General features: G+C 34.6%; 1 protein-coding gene across 1 annotated transcript in view; it reads left to right on the forward strand.

The window, feature by feature from the left end:
* BIOF (biotin F) overlaps window positions 1–26,351 on the forward strand; it is a 225,874-nt gene that overhangs the window by 154,881 nt on the left and 44,642 nt on the right. Inside the window, exon 8 of the mRNA XM_089798013.1 lies at window positions 24,144–24,232. Coding sequence (XP_089654139.1) covers window positions 24,144–24,232 — 89 coding nt within the window. The remainder of the gene's footprint in view (window positions 1–24,143; window positions 24,233–26,351) is intronic.

Raw genomic sequence — 26,351 nt, forward strand, 5'->3', positions numbered from 1 at the left:
CTTTTATTATTATAATATTTATTTATATATGTAATACAATTACTATCGGCTAGATATATATTGCATAATTCATTTATTCATTAACGTATATTATTAATAATGTTTATATTTACTATTATTATGAATTATGACTAATATTTATTCATATAGTGTATCAATATTATTTCTTTGTGAACAATCGATAATAGCGTATGAACTATTGTTATATTTTATCCAATTATAGGATTCCCTCTTAAAGTATGATATAAGAATAGGGTAATATATATATTAGGGTACATATATACAAAGGCATGATATTAATACATTTAATATAATTACGTAATATTGAAGAATCATGCGAATCAATGAAATGTCGACTTGTTTGATTTTTAATATCAACTCATTTAATATTAGAATGGAGGTTGATGAATAATAATTTACAAATGATGTGATAGATGTCCTTTCTCTTGGAGACAAGGACATATTAATATGTTAACTTAATGAAAAATTATATCATTATTATTAATAATTAATTTATCATTAAATCTTATAAATATGGGGACATGACAGTCCACCCCTCTCGAATTTGCTTGTCCTCAAGCAATAAACATTTTCATATTTGTTTCACCTTATATAATGGAATTGACTACTAGGTCCCATTCAAATTTTTACTTGTAAGAGTACTTTATTTTATTCAATAAAAGAGTCACACATGTAGTATGCATCTGAATGCAAAGTATACATATGAATGTATGAAGACACAAAGAAAACACGAAGCATACACATTGATGTATGAAGACACGAAGTAGACACGATGTAGACACATCATACATAACCTTGATTAGATCCTAAAATTAATAATGCACAATGGCTATACTTCTTCATTAGGCTTATGAACCCTGTAACCACAAAATAAGCATAAGTACATGTATATAAATATATATATATAAGCTTCAAAGAAATTCGAATAATAATAAGTTAATCCAAGCTAGTTCCATACTAAGCCCAAGAGCGGAACTTTGGCCCCCTTGGCCCCGGTGGTGGGTGTTAGGCATCCACATGAGGTGGTCTACTTAGTGGATTGCTTGTTTGGCTAGAAAGGTTCTTGTGAAAAGGAGCCATTACTATCTTTCCCTTAACTAGCACTACAATAGGGTGTTCTCTCTTGATTGCAGACTCCATAGGAAAGTGGTAGGGTTCCCTTTTCTTATTTACATAATCCTTTGGAAGGAATCTTTCTCTCTCTCCTTATTAAGATGGTAGTTTTACGGTGCAGAGGGTGTGTGAAACAAGCTCCAAGCGGTTCCGAAAAGTGCTCAAAATTACTCCGCCTCTCCCTCCACCAACTCCCTACCTTAGGATATCATAATGTGGATGAGAAGATGAGTATTAAATTTAATTTACTTAGTTCATTTGAAAGATTTCTTCTTATAATACACAAATAAATTTCTCTCCTTACTATGATCATCTTGAGATGGTAGATTGACGGTGCAGAGGGTGCGTGAAACAAGCTACAAGCGGTTCCCTGGAGGATATCTGTCAAGTGCTCGAATTTACTCCGCCTATAATACACAAATACAAGATTTCTTCTTATAATACACAAATAAATTTCTCTCCTTACTATGATCATCTTGAGATGGTAGATTGACGGTGCAGAGGGTGCGTGAAACAAGCTACAAGCGGTTCCCTGGAGGATATCTGTCAAGTGCTCGAAACAAGCTACAAGCGGTTCCCTGGAGGATATCTGTCAAGTGCTCGAATTTACTCCGCCTCTCCAAGCGGTTCCGAAAAGTGCTCAAAATTACTCCGCCTCTCCCTCCACCAACTCCCTACCTTAGGATATCATAATGTGGATGAGAAGATGAGTATTAAATTTAATTTACTTAGTTCATTTGAAAGATTTCTTCTTATAATACACAAATAAATTTCTCTCCTTACTATGATCATCTTGAGATGGTAGATTGACGGTGCAGAGGGTGCGTGAAACAAGCTACAAGCGGTTCCCTGGAGGATATCTGTCAAGTGCTCGAATTTACTCTGCCTCTCTCTCCACCAACTCCCTATCTCAAGAGATCATAATGTGGATGAGAAAATGAGTGTTAATCTAATGAATAGGAATCTTCCTCTCTCCTTATTACGATCATCTTGAGATGGTAGATTGACGGTGCAGAGGGCGCGTGAAACAAGCTACAAGCGGTTCCCTGGAGGATATCTGTCAGGTGCTCGAATTTACTCCGCCTCTCCCTCCACCAACTCCCTATCTTAAGAGATCATAATGTGGACGAGAAATAGACCCCTATGTACTATCTAATCACATGGCTTTCCATTCTATCATAATTGGTTAAATTCTTTCTTTTTTGGAATATACATTGCTCTATGGACATGTATTTACTCTTTTGTAATGTTAGATGTAAAATCAGTAGTCACTAAACTATGATAGGTCACTGCACCTCATTTCATATATTTCCATGTGTGTAATACTTCACTTGAGTGGTGGGACAACATTTGTCATGGTTCATGCCACACTTTTTTTTGTTTTTCAAACCTATTTGATTTCACCTGGTCTAGTAGTCTGTTGATATTATTCTCTTTTTCCATTGTCTATTGTTATTAGAATACTAGGATGGTCTTGTTTATGAAAAATCAACTGCACACTCTATCCAAGTACCCTTTTAAATCTTAGTGGTAGTACCATCATCTTTCTATAACATAATATTTAACTTTGCATCTAGTTTCTTTGTATATTTCCACCATGTATTATTTCTTTCTAGTGCATCTATTTACTCTTACATGACCTCAAATCAATTATCTTATTTCACAACCCATTAGTAAATTGGGCAACGATGAGGAAATAATGCAAGATCCAAAATTTCATTGGATTTATCATCAAACCTTTCATCACGATAGATCTCCCTCAAGGAAGGCCAGCATCTATCATTATTGCTTCTATGCTTATGCTAGTATATATGAATATGAGATGTTGCTTCTCACCTTATAGATTGGCTCAATATATCTATTATAAGTTATGTCATTTTTAATCTCTTATTTAATTACTTCCATTAAAATATTCACCTTGGGTCTGATTACAAATTCCCAATAGGAAGTAGAGATACTATTCCATTATCTACTCTTGTTTAAGCATCCAATGGTCACATATCATAATCCAATGATGGCTTTATAGAAGCTTGTCCTATCACTATTTCTGATATAATGCTTACCAGTTGTTCCACAATTCTTAATTGGAATATCTCTATTTATGTGAGCTTTGTTTCTTAATAGTACTTTCTCTCTCATCTTCTTCCATTCTGATTTAAGAATGAATAGTGTTCCTTATATATCTACCCTCACCAAACATGGTTTCTTAAAACACACCCTTTTTTTATAAATTGCATCTTCTCGTATCATGCCATTTCATAATTCATTGTTAACGATTATTTTCATCTCTTAATCAATTTTCATTGAAACCGATCGTGGGCGGTAGTATTCTTCTTCTTATTTTTGTGTCTATACAAGACTAAACTCATTATGGTGCTCAGTATTTCATTAGATGGTAGAACATATCATGTTGAACTGATTTATTATTACCACAAAGTTGAGTGAAATGACACTGAGAAATCTTCTCAATATCCAATTGAGAGATATCATAACTAGAGCCAATTTGTCATATAAATCTCCAGATTTTGTTTTTAAGTGATCATGTTCCCATATTGAAGGGTTGGAAGGTAATCGCACCAACCATGGAGGTCACTCTTATATTCGTTCATTCACTTTGAATATAGTAGACCATGTTTCTTCTACTTGATCGCTTGTCAGATGTATATGTTTGATGAAGCAATTCCCTTTGCATTGATTCTAATCTTCCATACTAATGGGTCTCAAATTTTTCTCGTGACTCGTGTTTATTGTTTAAGCTTTCCAATGTATGGAAGCATGCATGCCCCTTCTTCCATGCTATTTATAAGATTTGAATTCAACTACAGTTGACTGCTCCATTAGAATTAAAATCCATGCACGAATATCCTAGATTTTACACTTTCCAAAATGCTTATAATGTTCTTAAGTGCTTGCAGAGTTATCCCTTATGCTCCTCTTCCCATGGTGATTAGAGATTGAACTTTTTCCATCGTGGATGAAACTTTGAGTATCTCTACTTTTGAATGAATACCAATTATATTTGGATGGCATTCATTGGGAAATAAAATGACGGTTGTTCAAATAGACCATCTCTTTAGATTATCGTCCTTTATCGCTAAGTCAGCAAATAATCATTGGTATGCTATCCAAGAATGATTCCTGCTGTACATACCATTAGCATACTCCCCTTACACCATTCATGTTGTGACTTTAGTTTTTCGGCAAATATAACTAGCACCAATAGCACCAACGAGTTTGTATAGTCAGCGCCTTATTGAATCCATAGAAAACTCATTACTATGAAGAGTTCGTATTTATTTTTAATGTTTTCCACCGACTGTTTGAATTATATCAAATCTAGTACCAATTCTCCATATTGTTTGTTACATTCACAGCATGATGCGATTGCTATTTTTGATATTTTATTGCTACTGCCGCTGAGACTTCCTCCTCTCCATTCACTTTCAATATTTGTTCCATTTCACTGAATCCCAATACCAGGGCTTTGAAATTGATTCAATCTTCATAGGCGGCTCTTCCCTGACCATTGACAATAATATATTATATCTGATTGTACCAGACACGGATTACAAGGCCCATTTCTTAGAGATGTCAGGAGAATCCAATAATTTAAAATTGTCAACGCTTGTTGCTCTTTGTGACGTCCACAACATTAATATTTAATTCCCGAACTGTACACAGTAATATTTCTCATGGTAGATATCCTGTTATACTTAGCGGCAATAATGGTGGGCATCATAATGTATTACAACAACGCTCATGGCAACCGGATTATTATCATGGTTTTTTGCGAACTCCATATAATACTCCTCGGCTATGGTGTATCTTTACATTTTTCCTCTAAACTGCCATGTGTAATAGCAATTACAAGTTGTCATTTGCAAATTAAATACTATCTGCCTGTTTCGTGTAGGGAAGTTTAGAGGCGCTATGTCTCCACATCAAGAACTTGACTGACCCGGTTCTGATTTTCTGCAATTTATCTTGGATGAAAAAAACCATTTGTATATTGTCCTTTCAAACTTGCCAATCTCGTGAGCCTTGCATATGATGTGGTTCATACCTCCTTTCCTTCTTTGCTAAATGTATCCTCCTGAAGATGTGGATGGGATTAGTCCTCGCTAAAAACCAACTTTGGCAGAATCACTTTTCAGAAAACTCAAGAGATATAATCAGAAACCTTATTTATGTCTTGATTGAGAACCATACCTTCTGTTTTTGAACGATCATCTCACGGGAAACAATTGCAACCCCAAAATCTACATCCCTGAAAAAATTCCACTATATTCATTTCATAGGATAAAATCCATACAGTCCATCATCTCATTACTTTGAATTCTGTTACAATTATAGTCTTCTAATAAACGTTTCACAAGTTGGCAGGATATTAGCTCTGATACCAATTGTAATGTCCCTTTTTTGGACATTTCCTTACTCGTTCCGTATTTGATAAGTTTTTGATAATAATCTGTATATGATAAAATTTAGTCTATTATTTGCTCTCCTATTTATATATGTTATTACAAGTGAATGGTCATAGATGGTTGCAACCTTTCAAATAATTAACTACTTGTTATGGTTAGGGTTTAATAATGATTATTAACATATATTTAATAATATACATTAATATATATTATATATGTATAATATTTATTAATTATTTAAACTTCCATATTCGTAGTGTATCCTTGGGCTTATGGATAATATAAGCCATCCATATAACATAATAATGTTGTCACCATTATTACCATCCTTATTTATTTTATTTATATATCATATTGTATTTATATTAATTCTTTTATCCTTATTATATCGATTAATCAATTTATTATTATTAGTTATTAATATTACATAATTAAATATATTATAATCTTTTATTATTATAATATTTATTTATATATGTAATACAATTACTATCGGCTAGATATATATTGCATAATTCATTTATTCATTAACGTATATTATTAATAATGTTTATATTTACTATTATTATGAATTATGACTAATATTTATTCATATAGTGTATCAATATTATTTCTTTGTGAACAATCGATAATAGCGTATGAACTATTATTATATTTTATCCAATTATAAGATTCCCTCTTAAAGTATGATATAAGAATAGGGTAATATATATATATTAAGGTACATATATACGAAGGCATGATATTAATACATTTAATATAATTACGTAATATTGAAGAATCATTCCAATCAATGAAATGTCAACTTGTTTGATTTTGAATATCAACTCATTTAATATTAGAATGGAGGTTGATGAATAATAATTTACAAATGATGTGATAGATGTCCTTTCTCTTGGAGACAAGGACATTAATATGTTAACTTAATGAAAAATTATGTCATTATTATTAATAATTAATTTATCATCAAATCTTATAAATATGGGGACATGACAGGCTTATCAATCCAGTGTTTACCTACCAAGATTGGGGATCTCATCACGTGACCCTTTTGCAATGCCTGCTTCTCCGTGCTAGCCCTAATGCCTGCCTAGTTGATCTATCTCTCTATCCGGATAGGCTAACGATAGTTGTTTTAGGATGCTAGCCTATCATAGGAGTTTTAGTTTGAGTAAAGTAGATTTTAAGTAGGAGATTCCAAGGTTTTAAGTCATTGTTTTATTAAGTTGTTTTGTAAAGTACTTTATTAATTAAAGTCACTTTATGACAAAATGACTTAAGTGACTAAAAGATGAAATAGGCTTTTATCCCACATTGCTAAGTTGTTTGCATCTCCTCTCATTTCGAGGTAATAAAAGAAAGCAGTTGCATTGGGATTGTCACCATGAATATATGTTATTTTCTCAAATCCTAAGAGTTGCTTAAATTTGACTGGATATTTCCTAAGGATGAAACCCCTTAAGGAAAAGAGAGAGGCTAGATGCAAACCTAGTATCTCGCTTTACATTTTCTGAATTGAAATTGGAATTGGTATTTTCAAGGTTTATAATAGGTTTGTGATGTCCCTTAGTTATTGAATTGGATTTCCCACTTCTACCTTCTGCACCTGCAAGGATGTTAGTTCTCTAGTGGAATTATGAATCAAAATATAGCATTATTTACTAATTAAAGAATAACGTAAGTTCCTAATCCCAATTATTTCTCTTCTTAATGAGAGGCCGTGATCTGATATGTAGTTCCTAAGGGAGGTTTCAGCTATTTTAGGCTAACTCTCCACTAAGTATCGTCCTCTCACGATTCTACCCCTCTTTAAGACTATGGATAATTGTTCCCGATTTATCCATCCTTCCTAGAAGATCTCGCAATGTAGGCCTTATGGATAATGTAATGCCCCCATTCCTATAATAGGATTTAATAATTAATATATATATATATATATATATATATATATATATATATATATATATTATTATTATTAATAATATGTTGATTAAACAGAATAAATTATTTGATGATTATCTAAATCATTATAATAGTGCGAGAAGATATTAATACTATATATAAATATCGTAATTTAATAAATAACAATATTGAAATAATAATAATAAAGAAAGAAAGAAAATTGATAAATAAATGTTATAATTATTAAATATACTAATTATCGATATAAAATATTATTATATCAATTGAGATAATAGTTATATGAAAATAATACAATACAATATTATTGATTAATAATATTGGTACTAAAATGTTTGCTAATAGAAAATAAATAAAGAATACAAGGAGCCATTAATATTGCTTAATACAACTACCATCAAGAAATATCAAGGCAATGAGATGAACAATTCAGTTATCAAATATTAAGATGAATGATAAAGGGACATGTCTCTTAGAGGAATTGGATAGATATAAATTTAGGACAATAACGGGGGATAGAAAAAAAAAAAAAAAAAAAAAAAAAAAAAAATATATATATATATATATATATATATATATATATATATAATGTGAAAAAATCAGAAGTCATATATTGGCAGAAGTCATATACAACGGAGTGATGAAATGGAAAGTCAATCAAGCTTACCATAGACAAGACAAACAATATAGAATAAACTATCATATTGCAATATCGGTAGAGGTCAAGCCTCCGACACACTAGACGAATGACATGAACGACCAACATAGGAAATACATCGTTGGACGCAACAAGAAGAATCAGGCAACACATACCATCGTAGGATATACCTGTACATGGAAGTGATCATCGTCATAGTAACGAAGCATATTCGGAAAGAAACAACACTTAGCAAACCGCAAGTATAGAAAGGAGGAAGGAAATTCTTGGGTATTAGAGAAGACAAACTGAAGATTACAGAGACCAAATTATTAAAGAAGAAGGCATAGAAATAGACATTGACAAGAGGAGATCACATGAGGTGGTCATAACTACTGACAGAGCCGGTATACAGGCGAATAAAATAGATAGTGGACGGCTAGAGAGATATACATAACTAGTAGTTAAGACTCTTGCCAGGCGTATGAATAGAGAAGAAGACATATAAGAGGCATCCAAGAACAGAGAAAATAATATCTACGAATGAACCAATAATATAATTATCTGCTATATATTAAGAGAGTTATAAATACAAATACAAACAACTAGATCGCATGCAGGTAGAGGAACCAAAGGAAATTGAAACAAGATGAGAGGAATATCATTCCAGTTTGTGGTTGAGTAAGCCCAAACCTTAGTGTCTCGGTTGAGTAGTGTATAATACATCTTGGGCTATAATTTAACCCCAACAAACTCTATAGAATCATTTAAGTTTTCCTTGACTAATAGTGATCATGTGACAGAGAAACTAGAGGTATAGATTCCATCTGCAATAATAGGATATACAAATCCATTTCAAAGTTTATGGCAGAAACATTTAATCAACATAGTATAGTCAACCAAATATATCATACCAAAGAAGAGGAACTACATCTGTCATTAGAGCTCCCTATCAATGACAAGAGACTCCCCCTTATCAAGATTGAGGTTAATTATAACAAAGTTAAAATACATTACATGATATTGGACCCATCTTATGGTTATAGTACATAAAATATACATCATGGGCAAACCTATCTCATTACATTGAAACATGCACATATTGGATTTATGAATCAAGTGAATTCAAACAAAATGGGTTAAGTAATTGAGTAGAGTATCAAGATAAATTATTGAAAGTAAAAGTTTTGATAGGAATAATTCCTTAATGAATTGAAGTGATACAAGCATCATTTGATTTCGGAAGTCGACAATTTTAGGGGACATTACAGATAACCTTAACGATGTATCCATCCTTTCATATGCATATGCCTATAAGTTTCAGTATACTGACCTTTAGAGATAGATGACCTCTGCCTTAATCCTTGTTTCCTGGATTTAGAATTGTTTTGATCTTCCTATTTTTTGTTTATTATTATGGTTCTTAGTTAAATATATCTCAGGATGAGCTTATTAGACTATAATTGTATCCCCACTCTGGAGGTGAATCTCAATTCTTCTATAATGTAGCAAATCCCTGGTTACTATATGCTATTCTTAACTGCCTTGCTGTTGTGTGAGTGTTGTAGCTTAAGAGTGGGTGTGCTTTTGGTTTAATGGTTGTTCCAATAATGCTTCGTTCCTCCTTTGGATGCCTTAATACCTGTACTGCTTGTAGGTACTATGATAAGCTTCTTTTAGGTGATGATATTTCTTTGTATTGCTTCTTTGCTCCAATTGATTTTCTCCTATCTCATATCCTTCTACGGTGCTCAATGTGAGATGCCCTTCTTTACAGAGTTTGGGTGATGGTATTTGAGTTGTGCTTCTACTATCGGGTGCTTGAGTTTACTTCCACTATCATGTGTCTCCTTCCTTCAATATCCATCGGGTTTGAGGGTTGCGCCTTGATCGTATCTGCAGAAGATGTGCTGTTATCCCCGTCTATGTTGACTTCTGTTACTTCCTCTGGCCTTGGTCAATATCACACAGGATAACTTCTTGTATTGCTCTTTGTCTCTAAAGCTTCACTTCTTTTCGAGGACTGTGATGTATGCTTCGAATGCCTGCTTCTCTCTTCCCATTTGATGCCCTTTCTCTTTCACGATGGCCATTTTGTATGCGGAACAGGGGTCTACCTGGAAGGTCACAACAATTGATGGGGCGACCTCCTTTCATTTGATTAAATCTTATATTGTGATTTAAACATTTACGTTTAGCCTTTAGTTTTAAATAATTGTGATTGTCTTATTTTAGTGATATATGATTATTTGATCACTTATGTTAGCCTTTGAAAAATATTAATTAATAATTACCATGATTGCCTTTATAAAAGTATTAATTAATAATAACCATTATTGCCTTTGTAAAAATATTATTTAAAAATAAGCATGATTGCCTTATTGTTTTTAATGTTAAAACAAAGGGAATAATTAATTATCTTAAAATTTAATGACAATTTAGGCAAGAGCCTACAACGCATTGGTAAATTGCGAGCCTCTCATTAGGGAGGTCTTGGGTTCAAATCTAATCACGATTAACACATAATAATAATTAATCTTACTAATAATAAATAACCTAGGCTTCGGCCGTTTACCTATAAAAAAAAAATAAAAATTTAGTGACAAATTGAGTCAAAATATTAATGATTAATTGATGTATAGTTTCTAAATGCAAAAATCTATTTATCATTCTTGACTTGTTTGTTTAGGGGATATCACAGTATCCCCCGCTTGATTTTGCTTGTCCCCAAGCAATTTGATAGTCTCTTCTCTTTCCCAGGTGGCATCCTCCTTGGGTAGATTTCTCCATTGGATTAAGTATTCTATAATGGTTCTATTCCTTAATTTTCTTTTTCGAGTATCTAAGATGACTTCAGGATCTAAAGACCAACTGACTCTCATCATCCAAGGGGGGGTAATTCTGCACATAGCTCTATTTGTCTTCCCAATACCTTTTTGAGTCAGGAGACATCAAAAACGTTTTGGATCTTACTTCCTTCAGGGAGTTGTAGTTCGTATGCTACTTCTCCAATTTTCTTCAATATTTTATATGCTCCATAAAACTTGGGTTTTAGTTTTTTTGCTCCATTCCTTTTTATTGAAGTTTGTTTATATGGTTGTAATCTTAGAAATATCAAGTCCCCCTCATCAAAAGTTCTTCAAGTGCGCTTTCGGTCGGTATAGATCTTTTGCTGGTTTTGGGCCTGTTGTAAGTTCTCTTTAAGAGTTTTTAAAATGTTGGTATTCTGTTGAATAAACTCTTGTGCGCTTGGTACTTGAGTATCTTGTGGAAGTAAGTTTGCAAATGTAGGTGCCTATACCCATACAAAGCTTTGAAGGGAGTCATCCCAATGGACATGTGATGGGTCATATTATAGCAGAATTCGCTTGAATGCATCCATTTGATCTATGTCTTTTGTTGCCCGGTTACATAGTTCCTTAGATAACCTTCTAGCCACTTGTTTACTATGTCAGTTTGTCCATCTGTTTGCGGATGATAACTTGTGCTGGGGGTTAGACTTGTTCCTACTAGCTTGAATAGGTCTTGCCAAAATTGATTGATGAATTTGCTATCTCTATCACTGATTATATTTTGTGGGAGTCCATGGAGTTTGAATACTTCCTTGAAAAATGGTTGAGCTGTCTGATATGCAGATGATTCTGTGGTAACTGGAAAAAAATGAGCATATTTGGTGAGTCTATCCACTACTACATAAATACTGTTCTTCCCTTGTACTTTGGGTAAACTTGTTATGAAATCTATCGAAATGCTTTCCCATTTCTGTTTTGGAATAGGTAAGGGTTGTAGGAGCCTTGCTGGAGGTGTTTGTTCAGCTTTATTCTGTTGACATGTCATACATTCGTGTACATGCCTCTGGACATCTTTCTTCAAACCTTTCTATGATTTTTTTTCTCTTATTTGTTTATATGTTTTGAAATAACCTTGGTGGCCAGACATTGGGTTATTATGGTATTCCTTTAAGATGGTTTCCTTCATCCTTGATCTAGGGGTTAGAAACACTCTTCCTTTGTAAAGTATAATATCATTTTGTATTTTGAAATCGTCATTTGAAGCTTTCCCTTCTAATATTTGACTGGCTTTAGGGTCTTTTGCATATTCGGCAATAGTGTCCTCTTTCCAATCTTTTGAAAAACAAGTGACCATATTGAGGTTAGTGCCTCTGGATAGAGCAATAGCAACTCCATTATTCACCTCCTTAATGTACTCTTCCAACTCATACGCTTGTATCCGGCTTACCCATTTTTGTTGTCGGTAATTAAGATCTTTCTGGCTTAGGAAGAAACGCAAGCTGTTATGGTCTGTCTTCATGATGAATTTACCACAAACTAGGTATTGCCAAAACTTGGCTAAGGCATGCATGATAGCCAACATTTCTTTATCATATGTAGAGTAGTGTTTTTCTAATTCTGAGAGTTTATGACTCTCAAATGCTATGGGATGTTTCTTTTGCATGAGGATTGCTCCAATCCCGTCTCCTGACGCATCACATTGCAACTCAAAAGGTATGGTAAAGTCCAGTATGGCTAAAACTGGACAAGAACTCATAATTTCTTTTAGTTCATCAAATGCTTGTTGTGCTTTCTCATTCCATGCAAAAGAACCTTTTCTAATTAAATCTGTAAGGGGGGCAGTAATCTTAGAAAAACCTTTCACAAACTGTCTATAATAACTGAATAGCCCAATAAATCCCGATATTGAGTAAGGGTTTTGGGTTTTGGCCATTCTTTTATAGCTTTGATTTTCTCTTCATCAACACTACTCCCTCCGCATTGATCTTATGCCCCCAGTAAAGAATCTCTCCTACTCCAAACTCACATTTGGAGAATTTGGCATAAAGTGACTTCGTTTCTAAAATATTTAGGACATCTTTGATGTGCTGCAAATGTTCTTCCCATGTTTTTCTGTAAATGAGTATATCATCAAAAAATATGAGAAATTTTCTTAATTTCTGTCTAAGAATGTGATTCATGCATGATTGAAACATAGTTGGGACATTTGTAAGACCAAATGGAAGTACGAAGAATTCAAAATGTCTGTAATGGAATCTGAATGTTGTTTTGGGAACGTCTTCTTTTCTCATCCTCATCTGATGATATCCTGATCTTAAATCAATATTTGAAAAGTATCGTGCACCATATAATTCATCCATTAACTCATCTAACCTTGGAATTGGATACCTATTCTTGATTGTTTTCTTATTTAGAGGTCTGTAATCAATGCACATCCTCATTGTTTCGTCCTTCTTGACGAGTACTACTAAAGAAGCAAGGGCTGCAGCTTGGTTGGATGCATCCCATTTCCAATAATGCTTTGATAGTCTTTTCAATCTCTTCTTTGTATTTATGGGATGTCTATAAGGGGTTGTTATAATGGGTTTAGCTCCTTTTAACTCAATGGAATGCTCAAACCCCCTTTTTTGTGGTAAACCTAGAGGGATCTCTTCAAAGATTCTTTGGTGTCTCTTTAGGATGGGACGTATATTGTCATGTATTCTACATTCATTATTAGGTGATTTATCAAGAACCAAACATTCGGCTATCCATTCTCCTTGATTATGTCTGAGGATACGTTCAATCCTATTCAAGATACTATTTTGGGAGACCCGTCAGGTAATCCTTTTAACGTTATATCTTTCCCTTCATGTTTGAAGCATACTTGCAAATTGGGGTTATCGATAGTAAAGCGGCCTAAGGAGTCAATCCAAGGCATTCCGAGAATGATATCATATTGCTATTTTACAACAAAAAAATCTGCTTTTATAGTGTGGTTATTTAGAGTAATCTCTAATTGTGGAATGATCTCTGTGCATTGATCAAGGGTATCATTGCCGATTATCACCTTAAAGCCTTTGAATTCTTGAGTTTTTAGTCTTCTTTTTGTTACGAGGCCTTTGCTAATGAGACTGTGTGATGCCCCAATATCTATTAGGGCAATCACCCTTTCCCCCTTTAATATTCCTTTGACGCAAAAAGGTCTCTTTCCACTTTCTTGGGTAACCACTGCAAGTATCCCAAACTTCGTCTAATCCATGTTTACTCTATTATTTGGCTTTTCATCCGTACTTGCTTCTTCTATCCTGTGTAGTTGTCCTCTTTTACATTGCTGGTCTCGTGGCCAAGGTTCTTTACATTTGAAACACAACCCTGTTTTTGATAATTCATCACTTCCCAATCGCTTCTTTTCCTTGACATCGATGCCCTAGGTTCCATGACTCTCTACAAAAGTAGCAAGCCTTTTCCTTATTTTCTTTCTCTTGTCCTTCATACTTGTTTTGATTTCTTGAAGTGTAAGTCTTGGATCTTTCCTTCGATATGTTTGACTCTACCTTTCGGGCCTTTTGAATGGCTTCTTCCACTATTTGAGGTTCTAAAGGGTTCACTATGTTTTTAATAGAATTTTTTAGACCTTCAATGAATAGGTAAGTAAGTCTCCGTTGGGATAAGTCAGGAACCATGATTGAAAGTTTTTCATTTGCAAATTCTTTGATTGTTCCATGCTTTCTTAAATGGGCCAGTCCCTTGAAATACCTGTTCCGAGAGTAATCATAGGAGGCGTCCAGGTGGATTCACAGGGTCCCTACACGACAACAACATAAAATCTTCACCCCCAACATTGCACAAATTCACATCTCCCAACAATAGAGGTATTCTAATTTCCAACTAAGCAGCGTTATTCATTGTTAGAACTTAGTCTGTATTTCATGTATCCATGAATTTCTTAATGTGTGAGTTGGCTTCGTATGATTTTCATAGCACATAGGGAACCGATTGTATTTCAGTCATTAACGAGAGTGTTGCATTATTACATTGTTGTATCTCAGTCTTGAAATTTTATGTATATCGACATATCCATGTTATGAGCCCTTGTAAACAATAAATCAAATATGGTAGACACTTAACGGTTAGATTAGATTATGATCATTAACCCAGGCTATAGTGATTCATTAATTAACTGCAGTTATACGTATGCCAATGTTTTGATATATTTCCTTGGTTAGAAATTCAATTTCTTTCAATAGATTCAAGGAGATTTATTACAGTGCTATTAGAGCAATAAGTCCCGCCATCTTGTGGGAAAATTTATTACGTAACAGGTTGGAATAAACAGGAAAAATGACAGCTAGGTATGAGGAAGAAACTTTATAAATTTAGTCACCTCCAACCTGAACAGGTTGGATCTTTAGATCAGATCGACATAAGGATAGTTATTCAGTGGATGAGGAGTTAATTTTTGGAACAGGTGAACAGGTTGAATGGACAGAAAAAAACTAAAATGGCTCATAATGAGACTGAACAAGATTGGTGGTCTCTAACTGGATATTGCACCTAAAGCGAAGAACATGGACTTTGAACTTCAAAGGATCATGCTGAAAAGATTTGCAGCCAGGATTTGTTTTGACTGTAGAGGACTAAATGACAAGATGAGGAAGTAGTTCTTACACTACATCGTCTAGAAGATCTCTGGATTGATGTATGTATTGAGGTGGATATACGGCACATGGATTGTACTCGATTGACATAAACCAGATTGTGAATTTCAACTTGGTATCAATCCCTCTTGGATTTAAGGATAATGATCAAATCTCAAATCTTGAATATGATCAACATAATGTGGAGAAGTTACCCATTCTTCGTCCTACATGGTCGTGAAAGGAAAGTACCTCAATTTGGGATTGATTTCAGTCTATTCTTGCTAATGCCAACACTTGGGTGAAAAGAATGGGTCTCAAATGCATCATGATGCAGAGGTGGTATGGTGGTCTTCATTTTGCAAATGATGACGGACTCCATGAATTTTTTCACAAACATCAACTAGATCTCCATAAGGATCATCTCCTTTGATCCATTATAACCTGCACCAAATCAAAGTGCACAAATGGTTTATGGTGCCACCATCCACTCTACACCTTAGAAAACATATTCATATCCCTCAATCAATTACTAGTTTCATCTCATCCTCACACAATACCTAATCCCTTCACAAAACTTCTCCAACACATTCATGAAGGAAATTGCTTGTTGCTGTCGCTTACATTGACCCAAATACAGTCATTCATAACTTTTGACCCCGATCATATTTCCTCAATCGCTCTGGGCATATTTGGCACAACTTGGCCTTCTCCAACATATCCAAATCTTGGTCTGATCCAACTGTTCATTTTGGAGATATGTCCCCCGCACTAAGACTGAAATTTTCAAGACAATTATTCCTTCAACTTGACTCTCATCAGTCACTTTCCTTCAATGGAGTGCATGCCAAAACTATGAATAAACACCTGCACACATGGGGGAATCAATATACATTATTTCCACCATCTTTCCCCCAATGACGGAGACTTTATTCAATGTGCAACTACTATTTTCACATCAAATCACCCTGGAACATCCTAGATGAGAGTTTATAGCAGTTTTCAGAAAAATAGCAGTAACTTTCACTATACTCAATGAGAATTGCTCATTCCAAAACCAAATTAAAGTTTATTCAATGTCCTTTCCAATGCATATAAGGTTGGACTACTACACTATTAAAACAATGCCAAACAATCCACATTTTCAGACTGTTATACAGAGAAACAGAGAAACATCACGAAAAATTGCAGAATCTCAAACTTTTATTGACTCTTCTTCCAAATCTCGACCACCACTTCTCATGGCTTGGATTTACATTGATTTTATAGAATTTTTATCCTCCTTGGACTGAAATCCAAACACCCAACCACCTATCAACCATATTTTGGTTTGTTTACCACTTAATACTAACTTGGTTGTCTACTTGACAATCTAGTTGTCAAGTTAGACAAACTTCTGCCCTTTCTTCCCATTCAATATTGGACATTTAAATTGATTTGGTCTTATTCAAGACCTTTACACCATGATTTCAATAATTAATAATCAAACCCCACATACTACCCTACTAACCTTTACAACTTTGCCTCAAGGGTACATATGCCTTATATGGCAAAATTGAACACTTATCACAACTCAATGGCTCTAATGGCCATGAAATAACATAAATTACCTTTTAAGGTCTATTACAATATCAAATGACCCTTGATGGCCATTTTTACTTCAACTCCACCCAAGGATCTATTAGTGACCCTGGTATGCTTCTGAGGTATTGTGCCTGATCTTGGTGCCTCTGCACCATATTCCATAGCTTTGAAAACTTTTCCAAGTCCTCTTGGAAACCTGCAATAAAACATGTCAGCAAATAAACATTTGATCTTCACTTTGGGCTTATAAAGATCCACATGAAGGATCCATGGCATCTTAGCATGATGCTGCTCTAACAATTGCTCAAACATCCATAAAATCTGATTGCCTCCCATGGGCAAAATGTGAACCAAAATCTGATCATCAATCTTCACGTCTTGTTTAGCCTCATACCAAGAGACTACTACTGCAATCTCCCACTCTTCATGTTCTTCAAGTTTTGAGTCTCTCTTCATAGAGACCAATCCATCTTTCTCATCATGCCTCTCCTCTAGGCGATCCAAACTATCTTTAGCATCCATGGCTGCTTTTATAGCCACACTGATGACCCCATAGGCAGGTTCATTTACCCCTACTGCCACCTCTTGTTGGTCTTCCACCTCATGCCTTTCTCCTCGGCATACCAACAACTCCTTGGTCATCTTGGCTCCCTCTGCAATGATGCTATCATGCTGCTCATTCTCATTCTTCACCAAAGGACATACCATTTCCCCTACTTGCAAAAAAATTTCAGTTTCAAGCCCTTCATGACTTGAACCAATGTTGCCTTTACCAGCAGCTTCATCTTCAATCTCTGATTCAACCTCTAGGACCTCTTTTCTCCTAGGGTCCTCTATCTCTTCATGGATGATCTGCTGCTCAACTTCTTCATCTTCATCTGCTGCTTGCTCCAAGAGTAATGCTATCCTCTCCCACTTTGCAATACTCTTATCCAACTCTTCTTCAAGATTCTTTAACCTTTCCTCTTCTTGCTTCCTAGCTTCTTCTTCCTTCTCCTTTCTTTCTCTTTCTTCTCTCTCCTTCTTATCACCATAGAGGTACTCCTTCAACGTTCTAACAATTTCTCTTTCACTCCTCGTCAAAGCCATCTCTTCTCACCAATCTAGTATTAATTAGATCTCTAGCCACCAATTTGGAACACTCAAGGAGGATATTTCGACTCCAAGCATCAACAAAGGGCTTTCAATCCTCCAAATCCCAGACCTTTCTCTTGCTCTGATACCACTTGATGCAGAGGTGGTATGGTGCTCTTCATTCTACAAATGATGAGGGACTCCATGAATGCTTTTCACAAACTTCAATTAGATCTCCATAAGGATCATCTCCTTTGATCCATTATAACCTCCACCAAATCAAAGTGGACAAATGGTTTATGGTGCCACCATCCACTCTACACCTTAGAAAACATATTCATATCCCTCGACCAATTATTGGTTTCATCTCATCCTCACACAATACCTAATCCCTTCACGAAACTACTCCAACACATTCGTGAAGGAAATTGCTTGTTGCTGTCCCTTACATAGATCCGAATACAGTCATTCATAACTTTTGACCCCGATCATATTTCCTCAATCGCTCTGGTCAGATTTGGCACAACTTGGCCCTCTCCAACATATCCAAATCTTGGTCCAATCCAACGGTTCAATTTGGAGATATGTCTGCCGCACTAAGACTGAAATTTTCAAGACAGTTATTCCTTCAATTTGACTGTCATCAGTCACTTTCCTTCAATGGAGTGCATGTCAAAACTATGAATAAACACCTGCACACATGGGGGAATCAATATACATTATTTCCACCATCTTTCCCCCGACGATGGAGACTTTATTCAACATGCAACTACTATTTTCACATTAAATCACCCTAGAATATCCTAGATGAGGGTTTATAGCAGTTTTCAGAAAAATAACAATAACTTTCACTATACTCAATGAAAATTGCTCATTCCAAAACCAAATTAAAGTTATTAAATGTCCTTTCCAATGCATATAAGGTTGGACTACTACACTATTAAAACAATGCCAAACAATCCACGTATTCAGACTGTTATACAGAGAAACATCACAAAAAATTGCAGAATTTCAAACTTTTATTGACTCTTCTTCCAAATCTCAACCACCACTTCTCATGGCTTGGATTTACATTGATTTTATAGAATTTTTATCCTCCTTGGACTGAAATGCAACCACCCAACCACCTATCAATCATATTTTGGTTAGTTTACCACTTAATACTAACTTGGTTGTCTACTTGACAATGTGGTTGTCAAGTTAGACAACTTTTGCCCTTTCTTCCCATTCAATATTGGACATTTAAATTGATTTTGTCTTATTCGAGACCTTTACACCATGATTTCAATAATTAATAATCAAACCCCACATACTACCCTACTAACCCTTACAAATTTGTCTCAAGGGCACATATGCCTTATATGGCAAAATTGAACACTTATCACAACTCAATGGCTCTAATGGCCATGAAATAACATAAATGACCTTTTAAGGTCTATTACAATATCAAATGATCCTTGATGGTCATTTTTACTTCAACTCCACCCAAGGATCTATTAGTGACCCTAGTATGCTTTTGAGGTATTGTGCCTGATCTTGGTGCCCCTGCGCCACATCAAGATAAAGCCCAGATAAGACTTTGATCCTGCTGGTTTGATTGGTTTGAGATCAGAGAGAAAAGGTAAAGGTAAAGAAGGGACATCATCATCTACATTTGAACGTCTTGTTCAGAGTTTTTCCGAGATATAGGTCAAAGGAGGATAGGACTCAAGAGTACTTGAGGTAATGGGGATTGAAACTCAATAATTTCAAATTGACTCAAGTGCTGATTAAGCAAGGAAATTAAGGAGCCTTCACTACTGGTTTCATGTCCTCTTGAGGTTCTTGCTACGACTTCTCTTGCAAATTGACTGCCAGTATCAAATGAATCTTATGATTCACCCCTAAAGATGGCAATGGATGCATTTTCTACAGAGCATCCATCGCTTGAGGATCATGTGACCATTAGTCTAGCATTGCTTGTGTCCTCAATATGAAGAGTGTCTTTGATACATACTCCTTGTCAATTCCTTCTACCATTGTTTGGTTTACAGTGTTTCTTCATGCGGCTTCAGCTCAATTTGAGCAATTCACGACTAAAGTTACACATAGTAGTCCTATTCCTATAGCCATTTAGACTAAGGTGCCTGCTATTGTCACTATTGTCATGCAGGGCAATTCAGAGTTAACTATGGTGAGTACTGGTTCAGTCAGTGCATCTTCTTTTAGTCTTCCTCCATGGTTGAGCACTGTCATGGAGAAGAGAAAGAAAGGAGAAATTCCACTTGAGGAGTCTGACAGGCAGATGACCAAGCCAAGGGTTTCATAGAATACCAAGACAATTTCTCAAGTTGTGGGTTGTGAAAATCACATTATGTATGCTGAAGTAGTTGAACCACTTATGGTGAAATCTACTAAAGACATGCAACCTGCTGAATATAGAATTACAAGAGTTGATTATAGAATTAATAGTAAGGCTAGGATGTTAATTGCTCAGTTATGGACTGGATGACATCATCTCAGATGTAAGACTAGTAGATAAGAGAAGCCTAAAGAGGAGTGGGAGGAGAGGACCTGCAAGTTCTGCAGAAAAGGGGTGGTTCAGACGGAATGTCACTTTCTTATTGAGTGCAAGGCATATGAAGATATTTGGGCCCAATACAAGGTCATCTTAGGAGATGGCATAAGCTTACACAGTTTATTCGATGATGATAAGATACGATAGACTATTGGTTTAATTGTCAAGATTTATAGTAGGATGTTGGAGCTAAAAAAAAATCAGGATTAGTGCTTCTGATCTGTGGTCCCTTAGACGTCATTAAAATCCATTATTCATTCAAATAGGGCAGGATGAGTTATCAACATGATGCACATGAGGCCGTCAATTTCTTAGCTCGAAAAAATGACGAACTATAAAATAAGAAGAGAAAACTCAAAGAGGAGAATGCACGTCTCTTGGGGATCATTGAGGAAATGAAGAAGTCTTCTTGAGGTTCTTGCTATGACTTGTCTTGTAGATTCACCGCGAGTATCAAATGAATCTCATGATTCACCCCTAATCATGGCTATGGATGCATTTTCTACTGAGCATCCATCAGTATAATGAATACATTTGCAAGCTTGAAGTGTTCATTAGATGAACTATAGAGCAAAAAGGAAATTTCCATCAAGGAAATTTTAGAGGCGGCCAACACATATTGAAGGATCATAATGGTTGCTGAGTACACTAGTGAGCTCGATGCCGAAGTTGTGTATAACTCACCGTAGAAATTTGCAAAGATTGTTTAGTTTGTATGAACATTTCAATTTTATATATGCTTTAAGTAGAATAGTTGTATGAAAACTACATGTAAAGAGCATCTATATTTTAAGTACAAGAGAACATGTACTTGTACAACCAACATATATAGTTAAGTTGCAATCGGATTAGGCGTGCAACTTTGAAATACGTCAAAGTAGTTGAAGTTGTTCCACTTTTTTCTCCACCTTTTTCTCTTTGATTTTCTTACATAAAGGAGAGAGCTCATTGTAGATAATCATCTTTTGCTTTATAGGAGAAGGCCGGGCTTGTGACTGGAAGGCTTTGTATTTCTTTTCGAAAATCTTTGAAGTGAATAAAGAAGCAAGTTTTTCCCAAACTTTGTGTTGTGATACTTGGAATTAATCTTTGTCTCTTACATTGCATTGATCATTTCATCTTTGTTACTCCTTGTGAAGTATTTGAGTATTTAGTGTTGATTTTGAAGGACTTTGAGCTTTCATAAACCAGATTGATATTGTTTGATAGTGGCTACAAGTACTAAGATTTATAGACTTTGAGCTTTACTTCTTCGTATATTATGTCATATTTGAATAGTTGAGAAAAGACTTTGAGATTTTTTAGCTGTTTGTCCTTTTGTTTCAAGTAGATTGCTTGTAGGAGACTTTGGGTTCTTGCTATTAATCACATAAGTTAAGTTATAACTGCTGTCTTAAGGTTGTTCTTACGTCGACTTTTTAGTCACCGGTATTACCATAGCAATAAATTCCGTTTGTTAAATTGCAAGTAGTTGTTGTTAGTATAAGATTATTCTTGAAAGAAGAGGAATTGATCCCTTGAACTACCCATTTGTTAATTTCAATTAGGTCTCTGTTGTAGCCACCTACGGTAAGAAGGGAGCCTCCCTTATTGCTGAGAGGAGAGATTTATCTCACTACACTGTTGCCTAAGATTCTTGTTTTGTAAGTTGTGGCTACATTGCCTTACAAAATATTTAGCGAACACAAAGATAAAAGGACCTCAAAAGATTGATGTTCAGAGGGAGTCTGACATATTCGTCTAAAAGAGTGAATAGAGAATATGTTTCAGTTGATCTTTGAATATCTTGATCATATCAAAGCCAGCTTTGTTTGAGGTGCTCAGATTATTGATTTTTAGAGGGAGTTCAAAAGTCCTTGTGCATGAGGGCATGATTTAATGGGCCTACCCCCTGTGTACAATATGTGGAAGTGATGACTTCCAAATGATTATCACTTTGCATTGTAGAAGTTATTGAAAGAGGACGATCTCATAATAACTTAATTTTTTATTATGACAGATATATCTTACGATGTCTATGCAATTCATGATAGATTATACTTTGCATGGTGGATGTTTATATTGTATGCATTATGAGAATGTTATACAAATTGATGTTCTGGAGGCCATTACAGAGTATTTGGTGAATATCATGTGTTGATATTCTGGAAGACCAATACTCATGATATCAAATGTGATATCAAAATGGTGGATATCTTCTAATCAAAGATATTCTTAAAATTTGCCCTTCCTAATATTACCAATGGTGTAATATATGTCTTGCGTTTATCCTTCCTAGCTAAAAGGGAGTGTTAATGTGTGGTAGCTTCTATCGGATATACTTATATATATAATTATATATGAGATATAAGTCTATTGTTAAATGAGAGAAATATATATATAAAATTTGTTATCATATTAATTATCTTATTGACAAATAGACAAATAGATGAACATGTTTTTTCATGGCTTATTCTCAAATATAAATAAGAGATTGCTGTTATATGGAAAACACATACCAAGAAGGCAGTGCTATTACATCTGCAAGCGATCCTCATAAAATAACAAGTCGGGAGTTCAAGGAAGTGGTAATTTGGAAACTAGCAAGTTCAGCTTAGAAGCTACACATACATAAAGGTTTGAGGAAAATTGATGGAGTTCTACCTTGTGTGTGGTCTGTTTGAAGAATGGCACATACATGTGTCAGGATGTTTTTAGTTTGTTGTATTTTCAGTGATGCAAGTCTTGGAGGGTGCTAGAATAAAATAGTTATTTTTAAAGATAAGGGTTATTACTGTGATAAAGCCATCTTGGTGATAAAGGTTTTCTTTCCAATCTTTGATTTTCTTTTCTTTCTGGAGAATCATATAATGTTCGTCCACTTGGGTGGTTTCTTGTCTATCTCTAAACAAGGAGATGAAACTCTTTTTAATAATCATTATAGTTATTTAATAGGATATTAAAATTTTGAGTTCTAGTAATTTTTACAGTACTCAGCACCCATGTTGGTCTCAATATTCATTCTTGAAGGTCGGACATTTAGCTGGGAAAAGCTACTAAATTTGCAAAGTGGCATTTCTAACTTTTCTCAATAGTTTCAAGAGACTTTCTTGACAACTATTACATTTTGCATGCGATGTACAACTTCCAGGTTTCCCAATGTACAAGTTTTCCCATTACTGAATGTCTTTTAAAGAATTCATCTTGTCCTTGTAAGCATCTGAACTTCATACATGTTTAGGTGTGGATTCACAGTCAACTTCAAGCATGTTTTCATCTTCTTTTGCCTTCTTATTAGTACCGCTTGTTTTGTTTAATTTTATTCCTTTGCATGCAAAAACTTATTTTTTTAACTTAGATCCAAACTGACAGAAGTGTAATAAACACAAAATTTATGTGCCTAATTATTGTGTTGTTTGGCAGCCAAAAATGGAAGCAGCTGATTCAATCAACAGGCCGATCATTCATATTTTCTACCTCCCTTCCTGTTCCAGTAGTTGCTGCTGCTCATGGTAACTTGTTCTTTAGGGTTTCTTATTTTTTGAAGCATTTCATTTCTTCAGGCAGAACATGTGCAAACTGCATGACACATTGAAAACTATTTAAAAAAATTTATGTTCTTGTCATACCTCAGAAATCGCAACCTCTTTTTTGTTTGGCATTGCATTTTCTATCATGTTCAGTCCTATGTCAGAAATTGCAACCTGATTTATTTAACTTTGTATTTTAAATGTTTTCAAATACATATATATCTTCTGATAATTAGTTGCAAGGTTGAAAGAAATGCAGGGGAAATCACAAATCGTTAGTATTCCCATCAGAAAGTGGCTTCCCTTGTTATACTATGAAGAGTAAATGTTGCATTAGAAAAGTGAACATACAAATCTAATCTGTAAAACATGGGAAAATAGAGTAAGTAAGAAAAGATAAAAATTGCACATAATTTTGATTTTTATTTCATGCCAAATGTTCTGTGTAGAGATCAAAATCAAAACAAAGATTATTTGAATAAATTATGGAATTGGTAACTATGATGAAAATTTCAATGAAGCTTTCAATTTTCAACACCATTAAAGTTTCCAGCTCCAATATTATTTTCAGGGTACCCCTATAACTGAACAAATTGTGATCTGTTGTTGATCTTAAGTGTGATGAGAATGTAAATATCAATAATAAGATGGATTAAGGAAAAGAGAAACAACAGATACAGCAGTCAAGTCCAACTTTCTGGGATGAACCTGCTCCTTTGGTGTTGAACCTGGACCAGTGATAGTGATTCACAATTGTGTAATATGGAATTTGAAACTGAAAGTTAAGTTTTTGGTCTCTAATTTCTGGTTGATGTTTCTAGGGCCTAAAAGTACCCAAAATGAATGCTTCAGCATGAGCAATAATTATAAATAGAACTCAGAAGTATATGGAGGAAAAATAGAATCCTCAATTGATCAAAATAAGGGAGAATTCAGCGGGCTCATTATTGTATTTGGAAGTCTCTGAAATGTCTCCTAGTAATTTAAGTTCAATTATTATTTAAATTAATCTCAAATCTTATATCCTAAGTTGAATTGACAAGGAAATGCATTGATTTCCATATACATGTGGTATAAATAAGGATAATTATCCGTTTGTATTATGTATTAAGTACTTTAATTCATATGCAGTCTATATTTCTTGTTGCTAAGCTTGACCCGCATTACTTTGTTATAAGAAAACAGGAGGTCTGAATACCCAAGGTGCTTAGAGACCAATTGATAGATCCCCTCAAAGTTTACAGATCCAAGCCCTTATCCTATCTTGGGACTATACCTGCAAGGTGCTTAGGATCACTGATCCCTACCCTTTCTGTGGAGCTATCCTTTTGGGATTTAGACTGCCATTCCTTGAGTTGCTTCTGTCTTCCTTCTTCATCATTAAAGTAATAACAAAGATCTTAGCATTACTTCCTTTACTGTATTTATATATATTAGACAATGTAGGGATCCCCAATCCCTAATAGAATTCTGATATAAGAATATTACGTATCAGTATTTGCTCAGGTACATAATTGTGTAAATAGTAATATTATGTAAATCAGTATCTAACATAGATGTGGAATAGTATAATCTGCTGTCATATGACAATGCTTACTAGCATTGCAGATAATGACTTCTTTATTCTTCCTTAAAGAGTACATGAAATATATTCATAGTTTCTCAATTTTTCATCTGATCGGTAATCAATCTATGATCCCATTTCCCTTATTCATCCCCCGATTAACTCATATCTGAGATCTTATATTTTGCCAACTGAATGGTTGCAGCTTTTGCATAAAATAGAGAGATGTCCCTTCATAACAAACCATGTCTATTGATTTTTTTCTAATCGTCTTAATTACCACAGACATCACTTCATATTAATTGCTCTCGATTAAATATTCATGTTATTTATCCAACGTCAACCATCGCATGAATCTATACGTGCGTTCTTCTATATTTTCACTCTTGGATATGTGTAACGTGGCCACATCTTTATCAGTTGCTAATCTTTGATGCATTTCTTGATATTAAGACCTCTAAATGTTGGGTTTGAGCGATAGTTGAATTCTCCAATATGGATTCCACCCTTTGGTCTTACTATGTCGATGTGTTTATT

Source organism: Cupressus sempervirens, chromosome 8 (assembly GCF_028749045.1).
Source record: "Cupressus sempervirens isolate cs-2001-9-10 chromosome 8, ASM2874904v1, whole genome shotgun sequence".
Classification (NCBI taxonomy): domain Eukaryota; kingdom Viridiplantae; phylum Streptophyta; class Pinopsida; order Cupressales; family Cupressaceae; genus Cupressus; species Cupressus sempervirens.